This window comes from Mytilus californianus, unplaced genomic scaffold (assembly GCF_021869535.1).
Source record: "Mytilus californianus isolate M0D057914Y unplaced genomic scaffold, xbMytCali1.0.p SCAF_13, whole genome shotgun sequence".
NCBI classification, from domain to species: Eukaryota; Metazoa; Mollusca; class Bivalvia; order Mytilida; family Mytilidae; genus Mytilus; species Mytilus californianus.
The window spans coordinates 9,945,469-9,966,522 of record NW_026262615.1 but is presented as its reverse complement, the minus strand read 5'-3'; the positions used below and the strand labels follow the sequence as shown (position 1 = coordinate 9,966,522).

The 21,054-nt window shown below is 31.9% G+C and overlaps 2 protein-coding genes across 2 annotated transcripts in view; one reads left to right on the top strand and one right to left on the bottom strand.

Annotated features, from left to right (window-relative positions):
* Positions 1–21,054, top strand: part of LOC127723140 (structural maintenance of chromosomes flexible hinge domain-containing protein 1-like) — a 121,136-nt gene that overhangs the window by 83,419 nt on the left and 16,663 nt on the right. The window contains exons 36-39 of the mRNA XM_052229641.1: positions 1,074–1,158; positions 1,791–1,922; positions 4,905–5,054; positions 7,368–7,500. Of these exons, the coding sequence (XP_052085601.1) occupies positions 1,074–1,158; positions 1,791–1,922; positions 4,905–5,054; positions 7,368–7,500 (500 nt within the window). The remainder of the gene's footprint in view (positions 1–1,073; positions 1,159–1,790; positions 1,923–4,904; positions 5,055–7,367; positions 7,501–21,054) is intronic.
* LOC127723141 (leucine-rich repeat and death domain-containing protein 1-like) lies at positions 13,407–20,669 on the bottom strand. Its single transcript, XM_052229642.1, has 4 exons — positions 19,022–20,669; positions 17,989–18,181; positions 17,032–17,306; positions 13,407–14,170 (listed from the first exon to the last, which is right to left on the bottom strand). Exons 1-4 carry the CDS (start codon positions 20,665–20,667, stop codon positions 14,080–14,082), a joined length of 2,205 nt encoding a protein of 734 aa, XP_052085602.1. The 5' UTR covers positions 20,668–20,669; the 3' UTR covers positions 13,407–14,079.

The window sequence follows — 21,054 nt, the reverse complement described above, 5'->3', positions numbered from 1 at the left end:
CCTCTTGAAAAATGTTGTCCATCTGGATGTCCAATACAAATACTTTCCAGATGGTAACCTGAGTTTCACTTGCTTGATTGGAATGAATCTTATACAGATTGGAGACACATGACAGTGGAAGAACCTAACAATGTTGGGGTAAAGAGGTCAAATCTACAACTAAAACTAATTTCTGTTTTTTTTTTGGGGGGGGGGGTAATGTTTTCTTGGTTGGTTACTTGCTTAATTTAAAAAAATCTTATACAGATGGAAGATGTAAAATGAATGGGGAAGAATGATTTTAGGGACAATAATCAATAATTCAAAGTTCAAGGTCACTTAATGTAACCAATGGTAATGAATAATTGAAAAAAATAGGTTTCAGGAACTTGAGATCTGCTTGATTAATTGAAACAAATCTTATACAGATGGAAGATGTAAAATGAATGGGGAAGAATGATTTTAGGGACAATAATCAATAATTCAAAGTTCAAGGTCACTTAATGTAACCAATGGTAATGAATAATTGAAAAAATAGGTTTCAGGAACTTGAGATCTGCTTGATTAATTGAAACAAAACTTTACAGATGTAAAATATAGGGAAGGGAAAGAAGCTATTGGTTTTGAAGTCAATAATTTAAAAATTCAAGGTCATTGTAACTAAAAGAAAATTTAAAAATTGGGAATGATGGTTTCCAGATAGTTCATGTTGCTCAGTTTTTAGTTTGTTATGTATTGTTTTGTAAACTGTAGTTTGGTTTTTTGATGTTTTTATTTTCTTGCCATTTATTTGCCAGCTTATGAGTTTTAATTCTTCTTTTGGTTAATTTATGTTTGATAAATGTTGAGTAGTCTTCATTTGGAGTCTTCAGCCTCTTTTGGAGTAAAATGAATTTGATGTAAATGGAAAACATAGGAATTCTATATATTTTCAGGTCAAAGCTCGAGATTACAGCTTCTAAAAAAGTTTGAAAAATATAGAAATACTAGTCACAAGTTTTACATTGGTCAAGTTCACTTTCAACTGTACATGCTGTACAGTCCATTAAAAGATATATACCTTTCCAATCACTGCATATTTTATGTTTTTTTAGGGATAAAAAATTTCCAGAACAAGCAGGAGAGTATAATGTTCTTATTACCTACTATGATGGCAAACATGAACTCTTCAGTAATGTGGTAAGTAATGATGAATCATGGGATATATGAGCTCTTCAGTAATGTGGTAAGTAATGATGAATCATAGGAAACATGAACTCTTTAGTAATGTGTTAAGTAATTATGAATCATGGAAAATATGAGCTCTTCACTGACTTCAGTAACATGGTAAGTAAAGTTGGATGATGGGGAAATTAGAATTAAACGTTCAATTTCCTCCATTCAAAAGAATATAGACTTTTTGATAATGTGTTGATAACATTATTGTTAGAATAAACTGAAGTGCAAATAAAAGTTATTGAGAATCACATTTTTTCCAAATTTTCCATTTTGGTCAGAATGGAAAAAAAATATTAGAGAAACAGAAATAACCAAAAAATTTACTATAGTAAAAAAAACACTAAGAAATAATGGACTATGATATTGGTTACAAGTCATACAGTGGCCTGTGGTTGTTCACAAGCTTGTCCTTTGGTCTTTGCTAGATTGTTATCTCATTGGCAATCATACCACATCTTATTTCTATGCTATATTACGGCTTTGTTATGAAGACACCTTAACAAAAGTTATGATTTTTTGGAGTATATTTTCATTTTGATTTATACTTATAGATTAAGTTTTTCTCCTAATTAATGTTATTTTATATATTTTAGCTTAACTTCACACTTAATCCTGGAAAACCAACACAGTTATGTCCCCTAGAACTTCCTGGTACCCCAACTGTATCTAACACACGTAATCCACAGTCAAGGATTTTGATTAGAAATACTCAATTTCAGCTAGTGGTAAGTTTTTATACCTTGTCATATGAAATAGGTCATGTTTTTCCTTAATGTTCTCCCGAGAGCCTTATAGATATATTCAATATATGTACATTGTCGGAAAATATCAAATTTATTTGTATGAGCTTTAGAAACAGGAGGAAAAGCGAGGCTCGCCGAGCTTTTCTCCTGTTTCGTAGCAAGTACAAATAAATTTGATATTTTCCAACAATGTACATATATTGTTTTTATCCTGAAATTCACACCCAACACTTGAAACTTAAGCTGTTAAAATCTAAATCATTGTCTCTAATTTTTCAAAGAAATCGACATAGTTTAAACGTGGACCGCAAAGAGGTCCACAAAATGAACTGTTACACAAAAAGAAATATCCACATTACTGCTTGCTCAACATGGAAGCGGGGTAACAAGAGACTTTATTTGTATAAGTACAAATTTATTTGTGTACCTGTTATTTGTAAAATGGTTGGCTGATTGCAAGATAAACCATGATACATAGCGCCATGACATACAAGATATATGACATGTACTTGAAAAAAAGAACAGTTCTTTAATTGCTGTATATCAATGTTCCAATGATGCCTTCAACATTTGGTAAGAGCATGACACACTCACTGCCAATACAAAAACACCTCTTTTTACTTGTTTGAGCCAGATTCTTGGCAATATGTCAGTTTCATTACATTTGTATACTGAACATGCAGAGTAATATTAAAAGATTTCACAATATAAAAAAAAACAGAAGATGGCAAGGGGCAATTCAAAATTCATAACTGGATTAAAAACTGACAATATTATGGCAAAAACAAAAAATGATGAAAAGAAGCAAATCCACAAACCACAACATAGAATACTAAAGACTGAGCAACACAAACCACAACATAGAATACTAAAGACTGAGCAACACAAACCACAACATAGAAAACTAAAGACTGAGCAACACAAACCACAACATAGAAAACTAAAGACTGAGCAACACAAAACACAACATAGAAAACTAAAGACTGAGCAACACAAAACACAACATAGAAAACTAAAGACTGAGCAACACAAAACACAACATAGAAAACTAAAGACTGAGCAACACAAAACACAACATAGAAAACTAAAGACTGAGCAACACAAAACACAACATAGAAAACTAAAGACTGAGCAACACAAAACACAACATAGAAAACTAAAGACTGAGCAACACAAAACACAACATAGAAAACTAAAGACTGAGCAACACAAAACACAACATAGAATACTAAAGACTGAGCAACACAAACCACAACATAGAATACTAAAGACTGAGCAACACAAACCACAACATAGAATACTAAAGACTGAGCAACACAAACCACAACATAGAAAACTAAAGACTGAGCAACACAAAACACAACATAGAATACTAAAGACTGAGCAACACAAACCACAACATAGAATACTAAAGACTGAGCAACACAAACCACAACATAGAATACTAAAGACTGAGCAACACAAACCACAACATAGAATACTAAAGACTGAGCAACACAAACCACAACATAGAATACTAAAGACTGAGCAACACAAACCACAACATAGAATACTAAAGACTGAGCAACACAAACCACACTGAAAAATAGAGCTGAACTCAGGTGCTCCAGAAGGGTAAGCAGATCCTGCTTTATATGTGGCACTAGTCAGGTTTCTCATGCAACAACAAATCTGGTGATGTCGAGGAAAGGGAGATATATACTCCATATGCAGGCACTGCTGAACCCCCTGAAATATTGCTACATTGAAATGAAAGGAAAACTCAGTTGGGAGGCTGAAATAAAGTTCTGTTCTCAACCAACCCTTATTGTCAAATCTAGATGCAAGTCAACATATGAGGCAGACTTAACTGTATTTGTGGTTTCCTTTATTTCAAGTTCGATGGGATAGATGCATTCAACAAAATCTGACACCAAACTTTGCTGAAGAGGCAAAAAAATGTTTAACAATATAAATAGTCTGAATACCTTGTATGGTAGTTTGTAATTGGCAGACTCAGTGTTTTCCTTTTTTCCGCCTTTGTTTATTGATGGAACATTGTTGGTGGTGTCACAGATTTTCAGCTATTCTTTAACAGACTATAACTACCGTTAGTTTTGAAGGTCAACACACTTATTACCATATTGTAGCTAAATGAGCAATAGTAGTCATTGACTACAATTAGAATTGTTTACCCAAATTTTCTAACATAGCTCAGTACAAAGAACTTATTGAAGATATTGGTGCCGTGACCAATGGAGAAATACAGAGCCAAACTAGATGGACACAGAATTACAGTATCATGGATGTATAAAACTAAAAGCAGTTTAGGCCAAAAAAAAATATGTCTGTTTACGGTTACCCGACCGTCCCTATTTTGGGGTGCCGACCCTATGTCATTTTATTCAAAAGTGAAAGTACAAAGCCGGAAACACCTACTTTCAGTTTAAAACAAAAGTGAAAGAAGGTGCGTGATCATCTGAGCGCTTTAATTTTTAAATTGTGAACTCAATATTGAAGCGATTTTGCGATCTAGATCTCAATGGCAACTTTACTGTTGGAGATGTTGTAGATAAATGCAATGTTAAATGTACATTAATAAACCTATATAATAGAAAGGACAAAACAATTTATTTTAAGTTTATATGACAGTAAAAAGTTAATATAGTCACTTAATATTAGTTAAAACAACATGTATTAGTTAAAACAACATGTAAAAACATCACACATCTCCCCATAAGAAAAAATAAAAAAAAAAAAAAAAATGGAAATGCCTACCTACCTACCCTATTTTTTTAAAGGATGTAACCTTAAACAGACATATATTTTTTTTGGCCTAAATAAACAGTTATTTAAACTTGGCTCTTATTGTGCTGTTTGAAGACAATTAACAGTATGAAACATTATAAAGTTATTTACAAATCAAAACAATTAGGAAAGACATATAATCTTTTAAATAAATACGTTAAAAATTTTTGATTGTAGGATGATTCTAGTAATTTTGCCGGGCATGGCTATAATGGGACATTAAAACTTGATATTTGTGGTGAACCAGGGGAGAAAGAATTACCATGTTTTGTTGGCGGTGTCAAGAATGTGGAATTTAAGTTCATCAATGGAGAGTGTAGTGTTTCTGTAAGTATTTTAGAGAGAAAGAATTGTGAGTAGTTGTCCTATAGTAATCACACTTTCTGTCCATCAGCTCTTCTTTGTTGTACATTAAGTCAAAATTGTGTAAACTGATTTTCAAATTTTTATGCACAGCATTTTCATCCTTTGATGAGTTTTGGTCATCTCTTAACATTTATATATATTTACTCTAAAGTCAGCATCTGTTGTGGCTGCAAAATCTGTTATTTTAAGTTCAAGAATGTTTTCACAACCTCTTCCTCCAAAATACAACATTGTTACTTATGTTGAAATATCCTTAAAGCTTCTTCAAATCTGATTATTAAATCACTTCAGTTTTTACAAATGACAAGTTACCATGGCAACAGACATAGACAAAATTTGTATTTATTACAAAATTTCTTAATTATATCCCCGCTTTAAAAAAGGGGGGTATACTGTTTTACCTCTGTCTGTCCTTCCGTCAGTCGGTTAGTCCGTCAGTCCGTCCGTCCGTTCCTTGAATATTTTTTTTGCATTTTTCTCAGGAACTACTTGACAAGGATTTCTGAAATTTGGTTTCAGGGTTTATATAAGTCAGCTTTACCATGTGATGCTTTTTCAGATTCATCACTCAACAACTTCCTGTTTACCGAAATATTACGGCGGGGGTATCATCAGTGAGCAGTAGCTCACAGTTTGACTTGTTCTTCCACTTTTACTGTATAAAAACACCCTTCTACAGTTGAGATTTCATAGTGCCTTCTCTGTGGGGCCATGTGCATTTTATGGAACAGTCCTTTAAAGTGCCTTGTTTCAGACTAACAGTCAGTGATTTTGTCTCCTTTTAATAACATAGTTCTGTACTACATGTACATGAGCCAATGTAGTTTCAAGGTGAGTAAGGGCTACATGCTCGAGGTAGCCTCTAGTTTTCTGTTCTTCTGGATTCTATTTTTCTTAAATTTACTAACCCAAAGATTTCAGATTTCTCCAAACCATTTGGAAAATACTTTTCTTAGAGATGAAGATATGTTTTTTTTTCATTGTATATTTAAAGGCAGTGTCTGCGCGTACCCGCATGCGGGTACGAATAGTCAAATTGCCATTCATAGGCTACGCGTACCCACATCCGGTTTTATAATAAAATGCCATCGGATCGGGAATGAAACGTGAAATATATAAGGAAATTATCGATAATATGGAGATTTCGTGTAGAACGAGTGAAGAGTATGAAAAATAATATTTTCAAATTGTATTTATTAGATAATGATGCATAATAAACACTGCAAATTAAATGCACACTGATGGAAAATGAAACTGTACAGTCCCTGAAAGAAGAACATGATAAATACTAATACTATAATAAAAAGTAAAATAAAATGCAAATTTAAAGAATAAAATTTTATTGATTTTGAAAAATACCCATATGAGATTAAAAAATAATCTTTTAGTAAAATGTAAAACAGAAACTGAAATTTAAAAATATCTTAAACGACTAAAATTAAAGCTTGGGTGTCTATATAAAAATTAGAGAAGCAAGTAATAATGTCAAATTAAACCAATTAATATAAAAGATTCATGTAGCTAATTAAGATTTGGAACAAATTTTACGTATCCAATATGATTGTTTTGGCACCCTGCACATTTCAAATGTTGCCAGTCCAAACAACAATCTCAGGCCAAAGAGTCCTGATCGTGTAGATTTTTTTGACACTTGATACATATCCATTCGCATGATTCTCTTCTTTTGTTGATCCAAATTTTAAGTTGCTTCCACGCTTCAAAGGTAAAATATTTTTTGATGCGCTGAAGGTTTACATTTTCGTCAAATATTTTGTTATTTATTAACGAAGCATCTAAAAGATTATTGGCATCGGCCTTTGTTTTATCAGAAATAATTTTTGTGTTTCCAGTTCTTCTTTTTTCTGCAGCTGCAATTGACTCCGAGTTTCTTTTATACAATTGTATAAAATTAATCGACTGATAGTTCTGAACAAATTGTTCCAATTCATGATAACTTTGAAATGTCTTCCCCACATGTATATCACTCTCTTCCATTTTAAGAATATTTATTAACTGAGAAAAACTGTTCACTTACCTATATATAAATATTCATAAAAATTCTGAGTAGTTTTAATCAATTTATTCACTAATTGCGAAAAATTCCGTATATATTTCATGTTTCATTCCCGATCCGATGGCATTTTATTATAAAACCGGATGTGGGTACGTGTAGCCTATGAATGGCAATTTGACTATTCGTACCCGTATGTGGGTACGCGCAGACACTGCCATATTTAAACAAGAGGAGTATGAACACTTTTTTCTTGATTGTAGAATGTAATGCTACAGGAGAATTCATCAGGAAGAGATGGTGCTGAATATACACTGAAATGTCAACTGATTTGTGACAAACTACCCAAGAACCATGCAATACCACCATATAACATTACATTTTTGTTTTATAATGGTAAGTTCATGTCAACTAATTTGTGACCCAGGATTGTAGGTTTCATATTAACAGAGAATTGGGTATGGCTTGATATCAGCTTGAGTTATTTAATTTCCAATATGATAATAAACGAGCCTATAACTTTTGATAACGAGTGTTGATATCAGGTGATATCCAACTCGATATCTAACTCTCATGAGTTGTTAAACCTATTTCTCTTATGGTGAAAATGATCTTTGTTTGAAAAAGAATGTTCTACAGACATTTTACTTGACTTTTTCACCTAAACAGTATAATGTCATAAGTCTGCTTCCGTTTTCAATATCAATCATTTTCAAGCTTTTTGTATGCTTCAGAATGGAATCAAGTATGATAAAAAGAATATTTTCAGGTAAAACATGCGAGTGTTTTATATATTTTGTTGCAGAAATCTCAAATTTCTGTTGCCACTGGGGGAAAGTAGGCGGTTGTTACCTATGAAAGTTATCTTTGACCTAAAAATAGCCTATGGAAATGTTGAAATTTCGTAACACTGCAGGATAGGCCAATCAATTCAACACATTTTTAGCTCACCTGGCCCTAAGGGATCATAGATTTATTCTTATGAGGAAGCTCCGAGTATGCTCGGAGGATGCTCGGAGCTTTTTTAGTAGGCTCTTCTCAGTAGTTTATGTGACAATAACTATCATGATCCATTAAGATGTCAATCAAATCTATAGGGCTTCTATAATAAGGAAGGTAGAGCATTATAGAGGAAGCTCAATTAACACCTGTGAAAACATCTGGTCTATTCAAATAAATCTTGAATGAAATTTTACAAAACTATAAAATAGATATCAAGAAATTCTTCAATAGTACTGTACAATGCTTGGCTAGAAATATCAAGTCTTCACAGAAAGATAATGTTTTTAAAATATTTTCTTATTTATAATCATTCTTTTTCAATACAAAAAAAAAATACTCAAATTTTATATTTAAAATATAAATATAGCTTAATTAAATCTATACTACATAAAATTAAACATAAAAGTCACCAAAGACAAAAACTATGGTAGTTGATTTATAATCATTTGTTAAACTTTATATGCAATAGCAAACTTTAGTTCTTTAATAGAAAATGATGGCTACTTTGGGAAAAAGTTGTAATTCATAGGCTGGGTTGAAAGACTGTACACAATATAATAATTATGATAAATTAATTTTAGTTCAGCAATCCTCTATATCTATTTCTTGTATAAATTTTTTGATTTTATTTTTATGATAATTAAATGGATTCAGTGGACCAAAAACTTTACAACAAAAAATTATACTTTGTTCTGAAATCCCTTTTGTCTTTTATTTTAAATTCTAGTTCTTCATTACATTGATTTGTATAAAAAATGTCAACTTATTTTTTCAAGTATCTCTTTTAAGCTTAATCAAAATGCAGAAAGTCATAATTACATTTGTTATCCCTGAATGATAATTGCAAGATTTCCATTTCATATAAACCTCATTTTTCTATTTATATATGTGAACAGAAGAGCAAATCATCATCAAATTGAGAAGTCATTTACACAATCTATTTTGCTGTCTGCTTAAAATTTAGAATTTTGATTCATTACCCTAATGCTTTAAGTCAATTGAATACCAGTTTAAAACATACTGTTATTTTATACTATGTATTATAACTGCAGTTAAAAATTCTTGTAATAATTTATTTCAAGTTAGGAAAATGGAATTAAGAAGTTTTAGTGTTTGAGGCCTAGAGAACAGGCAATTTTCTTGAATAATTTGCAGACTTGACTTATATATTCTAAGGTCCCTCACTTACAAATATTTAAAGATGTATAGTAATTATAGTTCAATTGGTTTGCTTAAAAGCATTTTTGATTCAGCATACGACTCTCATTACTGTAGGAACATGACAATAGGTGGTCATGACTATACCACTTTAGTTTAGGGGTTAAATTATTATTTATCTACCATATATAAGATAATCTAATATCATCAGTTTCTATCTTATTTTTTTATAACTGTATTTAAAATTGAAATCAATTATTATTGTTGAAGATGTTTTTTATTTAACAGCATACAGCATTTTAATATTAACAAAATATTTAATATGGAGCATAAAAGAGGATGCTCTAAGATAATTATCCCTACTGAAACTGTAAAATGGGTTATTCCCTCAAACTATAATGTTTATATAATGTATCATGCTGTGATATAAACCTTTGATAATAATGTTTTGCGACTACACATATTTCTAAACAGTATTATTGGACAGATTGCAGAGTAACTCGTATCAATATTTACTTTTAAATTGTGTGATCATATTTTACTTGTATAAATTAAATATTAAATAACATAAAACAAGCAAAAAATAATTAATTCAACTCCTAACAACTGCCACAATGTCCTATACTAATGAACATAATTATGCCTGAAATTCTTACTAACTTTGATTTATGTTGTTTTTTTTTTTACAATTATACTCATGAAGCTAAAAAGAAAAAAAATAACTAGTTTGAATCTTATAGAAAATTTTTTTAGTATATATATTTATATTTTTAGGATCTGTTTTATATTGATAGTATGTACTGATAAAGGCCTATACATGTATATAAAATGACTTTCTACATACAGGCGTTAACTGAGCTTCCTCTACATTGCTTTACTTTCCTTTTGATAGAAGTTGTTTATATATATTAAAAAGTCATTCGAGAAAAGGAAATAGAAGATTGCTGAACTAAAATCCATTTATTTTACTCTGTTATATTGTCAAAATTCTTTCAGGTGTAATACCACCAAAATATAGTACATTCAGTTTCAAGCCAAAAATGGTTGATTTTTTTTTATATTCCATTTAATTTGACAGTTGTTGGAAATTTACCCTGCATTTCATTGCAGAAAGTTTTTTTTTTGGGTCGTTAACATGAATCTTGGGTGTTTCAAAGCAATAAAAAATTCTATTGGTGTTGCTATAAAATATTTTGGAAATTTAAGGGGACATTGCTACTAAAGCTGGTAAACAGCAAAAAAAAGGGGGAGAGGAATTTGACTGGTTAACTTCTGGTGACGTTTAATATCTTATCTGCAATGAAAAGTTATGTTGTATTTTCACTGTAGTAATGGACAGGATAAAACTTCACTCATGTAGAGTATTTCTTTATTTAAAACATAGATAAATTCATCACATTTAAAAAAAAAAAGGCAAATTAAACAAAGACTTATGGGGAAAAACAATTTCATGTTAAATTTTCCCTGTAGTAATGGACAGAATAAAATTTTACTCATGCCAAATATCTCTTTATTTAAAACAAAGATAAATTCTACACAATTAAAAAAAAAAGTCAATTAAACAGAGACGTACTAGGGGAAAAACAATGGTGATATTACCCCCTATAACCAGCCTTCCAATAATGAATTACAACTTATCCTAAAGTAGCGATAATTTTCTATAAAAGAACTAAGTTTGCTATTTTATATATAAAAAAAAAAAACATATTACCATTGTTTAGTTAGGGGCATTACTTAAACAATTATTTTTCAAAATTACCTATGCAATTTATGTTGAAAACGATGCTATATCATATATTACTTCTATTTCATGTATAAGTAACTTATTTTAATATTATTTTTATATGTGCCCATTCATTCAGGTTTTAATAGCTTTAACAAATTTTCACAGACATCTGGTTATTTTTTCCCATGAAAACTATAACTATAAAACTAATCCTCCTGAAACACTAATTGCCTTTCTGAGCCACGATTCTGGGTCAAAGATTGTCCTCTTGGGACTATTAAAATACCATTTCCTTTAAAATCTTAATGGTAGACAGATATAAATAGATGGAACCTTGTGATTTAATTAAGACTTGAAGTTATTAATAATGTGTAATCTAAAACAATAACATATGTTCCATAAATAATTATAAGTACTAAGTTTTTCAAAGATGTATAAAATAATTTATAAAAATTAAAATTATAGAAAAAAAAAAAAAAAATTACTGGAGCATTCCTTAAAGTGTTGTTGTTACTGGACCTTCTACATAATTTATAAAAGTAATAATTTTGTCCTTATTTTTAAAGTAACCTTTTATCTCTATACTCATCTCACATTTGATAAATACTTAATGTTATTTAATAAAATCTTATAAAAATTCTGAAAAATTACATTTAGTCCATGCTTCTATTGACATTTAAAATAACTATTGAGTTATTAAATAATTTTTAAAAACAAAAAAAATTTAACTTGTTTAGTATCGCCCCCTGACTGTTGTTTGTGTCTTGATGACTTTTATGTAGCATATTATATAGTTTAAACTATATCTAAATTATATAATCTGATTATAAAATTTAATAATTTTTTTATTATTAAAAAAGAATGGTTATTCAATATAATAAGAAAATATTTTAATGACTTTTACTTTTTGTGGAGACTTGCCATTTCTTTTCAAGCATTTCACAGTACTGTTGAAGAATTTCTAATCTATTTTATAGTTTTGTAAATTTCATGCAAAATGTATTTGAATATACCAGATGTTTACACAGGTGTTAATTGAGCTTCCTCTATAATGCTTTACTTTCCTTATTATAGAAGTGCTATAGATTTGATTGACATCTTAATGGATCATGATAATTATTGTCACATAAACTGCTGAGAAGAGCCTACTTAAAAAGCTCCGAGCATCCTCCGAGCATGCTCGGAGCTTCCTCGTAAGAATACATCTATGATCCCTAAGGGCCAAGTGAGCTTTTCTCATCACTTGGCGTCCGTCGTCGTCGTTGGCTTTTACAAAAATCTTCTCCTCTGAAACCACTGGGCCAAATTTAACCAAACTTTGCCACAATCATCATTAGGGTATCTAGTTTAAAAAAAATGTGTCCGATGACCCCGCCAACCAACCAAGATGACCACCATGGCTAAAAAAAGAACATAGGGGTAAAATGTAGATTTTGGCTTATATCTCTGAAACCAAAGCATTTAGAGTAAATCTGACATAGGGTAAAACTGATTATCAGGTCAAGATCTATCTGCCCTGAAATTTTCAGACAAATCTGACATTCTGTTGTTGGGTTGCTGCCCCTGAATTTTGTAATTTTAAGGAAATTTTGCAGTTTTTGGTTATTATCTTGAATATTATTATAGATAGAGATAAACTGTAAACAGCAATAATGTTCAGCAAAGTAAGATCTACAAATAAGTCGCCATGACCAAAATTGTCAGTTGACCCCTTTAGGAGTTATTGCCCTTTATCGTCAATTTTTAACAATTTTTCGTAAATTTTTGTAATCTTACAAAAATCTTCTTCTCTGAAACTACTGAGACAAATTTAATCATACCTGGCCATAATCATTATTAGGGTATCTTGTTTAAAAATTTGTCCGATGACCCCGCCTTCCAACCATCATGGCCGACATGGTTAAAATAGAACATAGGGGTCAAATGCAGTTTTTGGTTTATATCTCTGAAACTCAAGCATTTAGAGCACATCTGTTCATCAGATTTAGAGTTATCTGCCCTGAAATTTTCAGACGAATCTGACAACCCATTGTTGGGTTGGTGCCCCTGAGTTAGTAATTTTACAGAAATTTTGCAGTTTTTTGTTATTATCTTAGATATCATTATAATATCTAATATCTAATACTATTAATTATGATTTTAACCTTATTTTACATGATTTCCAAAGCATCAGTAAATACAGGTGAGTGACACAGGCTCTTGAGAGCCTCTAGTTTGTATCACTTATTCATATCACATACTGTTAGTATCTCTTCAAATGAGAAATAGATAACAGGCCACAACCTTAAGAGAAACCAGGATATACCACCTAGTGTAACATTACTTGTATGTTTTATAATGGATGTATATTACTTTATAATAAGATTTTCACAGTGTTTTAACTTATGTGATGATTGTGAGAATGCTCCCTGTTTTATTAAAGTAATGGTTCATTAAATTGCACATGTTTTAGAACCTGATTGTAGTTAAATGGTCAACAAATGTGTCACTTTTTCATATCAAGAGGTGTTTGACTTGTTAATTCAGTTAAATCATAATTGATTATACAGATTCTTCTTTCAAATTCCGACAGTTAAATCGCATTTGACTATACAAAATTTTCTGTTAAATTCAGTTCAATCACAATTGGCTATGCAGATTCATCTATAAAATTTAAGAAATCACAATTGACTATATAGATTCTTCTGTTAAATTCATTTCAATCACAATTGGCTATACAGATTCATCTGTTGAATTTAGTTAAATCACAATTGACTATACAGATTCTTCTGTTAAATTCAGTTAAATTGCAATTGACTATACTGATTCTTCTAATAAAGTCAGTTTAATCATATTTGACTATATAGAATTCTCTGTTAAATTCAGTTAAATCACTATTGTCTATACAGATTCTGCAGTTAGTTTCAGTTAAATCACAATTTACTATACAAATTCGGCAGTTAAATTCAATTAAATTGCAATTGACTATACTGATTCTTCACTTAATTTAGTTAAATCACAATTGACTATACAGATTCGTTGGTCAAATTCAGTTAAATCACAATTGACTATACAGATTTGTTGGTCAAATTCAGTTAAATCACAATTGACTATACAGATTCTTCTATGACATTCAGTAACATCTCCATAGACTTGCAAGCTTTGTATTTACATTTTGCCTGGGTTATCACAGCAACTTTTCTGAAAAAAGAAAAAAGAACTGATATTACCAAGAATGTAAGAGAGAATATCAGGGACATGATCAGGGCTTCCAAAAAATTTTTGAGCCAGCCGGAACATTTCATATCTTATCCCGATTTTAAATCCCTTTAGACTTAGTAAATTAGGCAATTATGATAATCAGTTGGCCATCATATAACCAATGATTGACATTAAAACTATATTAAACTTGACTTTGATATTAATTCGATGTTCTGACGTAAAGTGTTAAATGTAAAGTGTTAAATTGAAAGTCCAGCATTCGAAGTGTGCAACATCGGCGTACTAATTATGCCTTATTCCGCTTAAACTCTTTATTTGTGCAAAATAACGTTGTCAAAAACTTTACTTTCGTTTTTAAAATCACATTTTCCTAATGCCGGATGTTGACTTGACAATGGTAATTCACGGATCAGAGACGGATACGTAATATCCGTGTACGTTTACGATTGAGGTAAGTAGCCTTTTCAAGTTATTTCTTCAAGAAAATACTCGAAATGAACGTTAGGTATTAATGATAATTTTAGCATTATTGAAGAATTAGGATGCATAATCAAATTTCCCACCAGCGCACAATAGACACATGCGCACACGTGTACTAGTTCAAACAACGTGGTTCTGACTATTATTCGTTTAAAACCTTTTCAAATTTTTCATCAAATCATAATTATTAACGTATTTCTTATAATATCAATCTTTTAGACTAAATTAATTAGATGCAACCCGCTGAAATGTAAGAAAATAACTTTGAAAACCCTTTAGCGTACCCCAATATTTAACACGATGTACAGTGTTTTTAAATATAATAATGAATATCATACAAATTCGAATTCATTTATAAATATTCTTATTTGAAGAATTATTTTAAAATCTAAGGATACTTTTTTAAAACTGAATGTTCATTTACAATAATATCTACAAAGCGTAATTAAATAGGATGTTGTTCCATACACGCTTACATGTTTGACCTCGTTTACCTGATCACCTTTATGTCCATTGTTATGCATCATCAATTCTATTGATTAAGACAAGCTAAGGTCCCTCATCAAAGGTTATACCTGTAATCAGTGAATGATTTATGGCTTCACTGTTACTTATTGAAGGGATAGTTGGTAAAAAAAGTGAAATGATCGTTTTATGAAAATGCCTTGAATAACAAAAAGTGGCAAACCTATGATATTTGACCGTCTGAGGCTGAGAGCAGCCGGACTTTTTATATAAATTTCGGTCAAGTCCGGAATATATGACCGTTTTGGAAGCCATGGACATGATATGCATTCCTCTTAACAAATGAAAATTGAAGCACATTGACAAAATGTAATATACTTGTATATCTCTTTTTACTCTGTCATATATAAAATAAAGTAGGTTTTTTTCTGAGATAAATGTCATAATTTTATAAGGAGTGAACAAAATGGAAACTTAAAGCAGAAAAAGAATGTAAAGGTATATTCCAATGTAAAATGAAGGTCATGTTAAGATGGTTATATCTGTAAAATCTGAAAAGTTTTATGTGCACAGAACAAATTCTTGTTTGTTATATTAAAACAGCTCATCTTTCAAAGCTGCCACTATCTTTTATGAATAAGAAGTTTGTGTGTGTATAGTTTTTTGTTGAGCCTGCGACTTTTGTCGCAGAAAGCTCGACATAGGGATAGTGATCAGGCGGCGGCGGCGTTAGCTAACTTCTTAAAAGCTTTATATTTTAGAAGGTGGAAGGCCTGGATGCCTCATGTTACGAAGTTTCCGTCAGTCACATGTCCAAAGTCCTTGACCTCATTTTTATGGTTCAGTGACTACTTGAAAAAAAGGTTAACATTTTTTGTAATGTTAAATTCTATATTTGGTATGTGCTTACCTTGCAAGGTCCTCATGCCCGTCAGACAGTTTTCACTTGACCTCCACCTCTTTTCATGGATCAGTGAACAAGGTTGAGTTTTGGTGGTCAAGTCCATATCTCAGATACTATAAGCAATAGGTCAAGTATATTCGGTGTATGGAAGGACTGTAAGGTGTACATGTCCAACTGGCAGGTGTCATCTGACCTTGACCTCATTTTCATGGTTCAGTGGTTATAGTTAAGTTTTTGTGTTTTGGTCTGTTTTTCTTATACTGTATGCAATAGGTCTACTATATTTGGTGTATGGAATGATTGTAAGGTGTACATGTCTAGCTGGCAGGTGTCATTTGACCTTGACCTCATTTTCATGGTTCAGTGGTCAAAGTTAAGATTTAAGTTTTGGTCTTTTTTTCTAATACTATATGCAATAGGTCAACTATATTTGATGCATGGAAATATTTTATGATCTATCTGCAGTCGCGCAGGTTTTATTTGACCTTGACCTCATTTTCATGGTTCAGTGGTTATAGTTAAGTTTTTAAGTTTTGGTCTGTTTTTCTTAAACTATAAGCAATAGGTCAACTATATTTGTTGTATGGAAGAATTGTTAGCTGTACATGCCTGCCTGGCATGGTTCATCTGACCTTGACCTCATTTTCATGGTTCATTGGTCAATGTTTAGTTTTCTTTGTTAATGTTAAGTTCATGTGACAGTTGTAATAAAGCTTTATATTTAGGACTATCAACATAATATCAGTGATTAGTAAAGAAGGCGAGACATTTCAGCGTGTGCACTCTTGTGCTATATTTGTGGTACTTATTTTACTGCAAAATTTATCAAATGTGAACATTTGACTGTTCTTTTAAGAGCATTGTACAAGGCCATAAAACACAAATAATGAACACATCAAAGATTTAACTGTACCTTCTAAGGCCCAAACTGAACAAAACCTGACAAGAAAATAATTGGACATACATGTACTGTAATTTGTACAAGGCCTACCCTGTTAGTTGCCAAGCATTCAGTGTGATATATCCATGTTTCTGTCTGTGACCACTTGATGTTGGTATGCAGGAGTTGTCTTCCCTGATTGTCAGTAAAATTAAATGTCCATGCGATGTTTGTTTTGGTGTAGGTATTGTCATGGTTACGAGATGGTTGAAGTCAGTATCTTTATTAGCCTTTAAGAATACAATAGGTCCAACAGACAAGAGGTTAGCAATGATTGTATTGTCTTCACGAAGGTTACTCAACATTTCCCTCTCGACCTTGATTATCTGTAAAAAATATACAGGTTTGAAATGTTAAATAGACATGCAATGATTTTTATTAACTGAATTTTCAAGAGGAAAAATCGAGTTATTATTTTGGTTGAGTATGATTGTTGGGCTTGAGACTGTCTACAGTTTCCATGCAATAACTTATGAACCACTCAACCAATGCTTTTCAAATTTTAATATGTTGATACTAATGACAAAATGGAGGTCAAGCTTGAAATTGACCATTTTCACATTTACGGTTCAGGAATTATGGTCCTTGATATATTGGAAAATGGCACTTTATGTCGTTTCTGATGGTTTTCATTACATATGTTTGTTACTGATGACAAAATGGAGGTCAAGTTCAATATTGATAATTCTCTCTTTTATAGTACAGGAGTTGTTGTTCTTGATAGATTGTGTCATTTCTGTGCACTTATGAGCTCTTCAACGAATGCACTTAAAACTTTAATATGCTGTTACTGATGACAAAATGGTGGTCAAGTTTGATATTGACTATTTTCTTTTTATGCCGTTCAGGCCTTATGGTCTTTGATAGATTGGAAAATAGACATAGAAAGTGGCAGGTCAAAAAGCCTTAAAAAATACAGAAAATCCAATTTGTCATTGACTTGTGAGGCAGAATTTCCCTTTGATATTGTCTGCCTCTCAATTGCAGTTTTTTAGGAGAGTTAAATACCTTTAGACTAGCATGTAATGTTCCACTAATTGACCTTGGAGGTATGGATACAGACATGTTAGGTTCAACAGCTGATATGAAGTTGCCACCAGCCTCAGTGACAGAGAAACTCTCAGTTCGGGAGAGAACAATACCCATTACACTTTGACTGGTTCTGTTCTCATTAAGGTCCCAGATACTGCTAGTTACTGTCCTGTAATAAAAAGGTAGTTACATGTTAGTGTGGTGGGCCTCTGTGAGAGAACAATACCCATTACACTGTGGCTGGTTCATGTTCTCATAAGGGACTCAGATACTGCTAGTTACTGTCCTGTAATAAAAAGGTAGTTACATGTTAGTGTGGTGGGCCTCAGTGAGAGAACAATACCCATTACACTGTGACTGGTTCATGTTCTCATTAAGGTCCCAGATACTGCTAGTTACTGTCCTGTAATAAAAAGGTAGTTACATGTTAGTGTGGTGGGCCTCTGTGAGAGAACAATACCCATTACACTGTGACTGGTTCATGTTCTCATAAGGGTCCCAGATACTGCTAGTTACTGTCCTGTAATAGAAAGGTAGTAACATATTAGTGTGGTGGGCCTCAGTGACAGATAAACTCTCAGCTTGTGAGATAGAGAACAATACCCATTACATTGCTCTGGTTCTGTTCTCATTAAGGTCTCAGATATTACTGTTACTGTCCTGAAATTAAAAGGTAGCAGATTCTGGGCCTCAGGTACAGACTTTAATTATTTAAGGATGTATTTACCAGTTTTACTGTCCTTCCCTTATAAATATACCTTAAAACAGAGCTTTTCTGAGAAGTTAAAAAATATTGCATCTTTATCTATTTTGCTATCTTAAAGTTTGATATGACAGAGAGTGATTCTCTTTCCCGTAAGGTAAACTTGACTATGCGGTATGGGTTTTTACTCATTGTTGAAGGCCGTACGGTGACCTATAATTGTTAATTTCTGTGTTATTTGGTCTCTTGTGGAGAGTTTTCTCATTGGCAATCATACCACATCTTATTTTTATAGATATCACTGACCTGCCTGATAGAGAGATATTAGACGGGTCTCTGAAATCTTGATTTAGGAAGGTCTCTAACTGGTTTAATATTCCAAACAGGTCATCTTCTGTTTTGGAGGTAACAATACTGTGTCCAGCATCACTTTTATTACCTCGGATAAAATGGTTCTGTAAGGTCAAGGAAGAACAGTCATCAGAAAAGTCGTCAGATTGTCGTCTAATTATAACTGATCCGTAATTGTTATCCAGTAATTTCCTCGAGAATCCATTCTGCAACAGTTCATCTAGGTCATGTGATTCAGAAAACGTTGATTTCTGAGAATGTTTTGGTGTTGAACCAATCATAGATAACTGTTTAATTGTTTGTAATCTTGAACTTGAGAATTTTTGCTTGTTAGCACTTTTTGATTTACGGAAATGAGTATGTTCAGGATTATCTTTGTTATTTAGTTTGACTTGATGGCTTATATTATTGCCAATTAGATTGAAGTAGTCCAGCTTTTTCATCTTGTCAATGATAGTTGGAAAACAGGAGAGAACATTGTCACCTAGATCTAAATATTTCAGCTTCTTTAGTTGTACAATGTCCTTAGAAACACTGGTGATTTTGTTATTATTCAGATTCAATGTTTCTAGTCTAGCAATGTTGTAAACTCCCAGTGGCATACTTTCTAGATTGTTCTTTTTCAGATTTAAGTATTTCAGTCTTCGACTGTTGACAACAGCCAATGTTGTAAGTTGATTGGATGCTATATTTAGATATTGCATCTGCACAAACCCGTCTGGGAAAGATGTGATGTGATTCCCCTGAATATGTAAAACCTGGAGTCCTTGTAAACAGGTCAGGTGATGTGACACATGTTTTAACTGGTTCCCTGCTAAATTCAGATATCTCAGTTCACTCAGACTATAAATAGCTGTTGGAATACTTTCAAAATGATTGTAGGATAAATTGAGTTCCCTGAGATTTGTAAGAGCTTCAAAATCAGGTGCAAGGCTTTGTAAATTGTTTCCACGGAAATTGAGAACTTTGAGCGAATGTAGTTTACAGACTGGAATCGGCACCTGATCAAACCGATTATTTGCCAAATTTAAATATTTGAGCTTTCGTAATACTTGAATTGTAAAAGGAAGATAACACAGATTATTGCTATGGAGATCAAGATCTTTTAATATGGTCATGTGACCAATGTCATGTGGTAAAGTTTCAAATTGATTTTGACCTAGTTTGAGTGTCTGTAAGACACGTAAGGACCCCAAATTTTGTGGAAGACTTGTTAATTTGTTATGTGTTAAATCCAACATTATCAGATGTGTCAGATTTGTGATGGTCTCAGGCAGATGTGTTAACAGGTTATTTGCTACCAGAAGAAACTTCAGTGTTCGAATCCGTGCAAGGGAGCTTGGCAAGTCATCTAATGCATTGTGGGATAGATTGAGTACCTCAAGTCTTGTGAACTGAGATACCTCCTGTGGTACAACTGTTAAAAGCTGCTTGCTCAGGTTTAATTCTGTATAACCTTGAGGATTTCTGAACACGGAGTAAATTGGATGGTTGATATGAGAACGTGTGGCTGATCTAGATTTAGAACGTAACTGATTTTCATTGGATTGTCTCCCCCTTCTCCTGGTCCATGAATCATATCCTGAGCTGACAACAGACATCTTATTTTGTTTAATCTGTAATATAAGCATTGTTTGGATTATATGACAAAAAGCTATACATAGATTTAGTTATAAGCCCAAAATATGTATCTGTTTATGTGTGAAACCTCTCCTGTCCTGACACCAAAAAAATTGTCAGCATGGTCAGTAGATTGGATTTCTTTTGTTTTTTACTTTATAATTCATATTTTTTTTCTAATTTAATCTGGTTTAACACTACACAACTAGTAATTTGATCATTTGCACCACAACTTTTGTAATTTTTTTCTCCATATTTATATAACTAAGTTGACATGTCTGTCATATTTGTTTTTTTTTTTGTAAATTGTATTGTGTAAACTAGGCAACTAGTTCTCTCCTTTCAATTGTTTCACAGTTTTTGTGTTG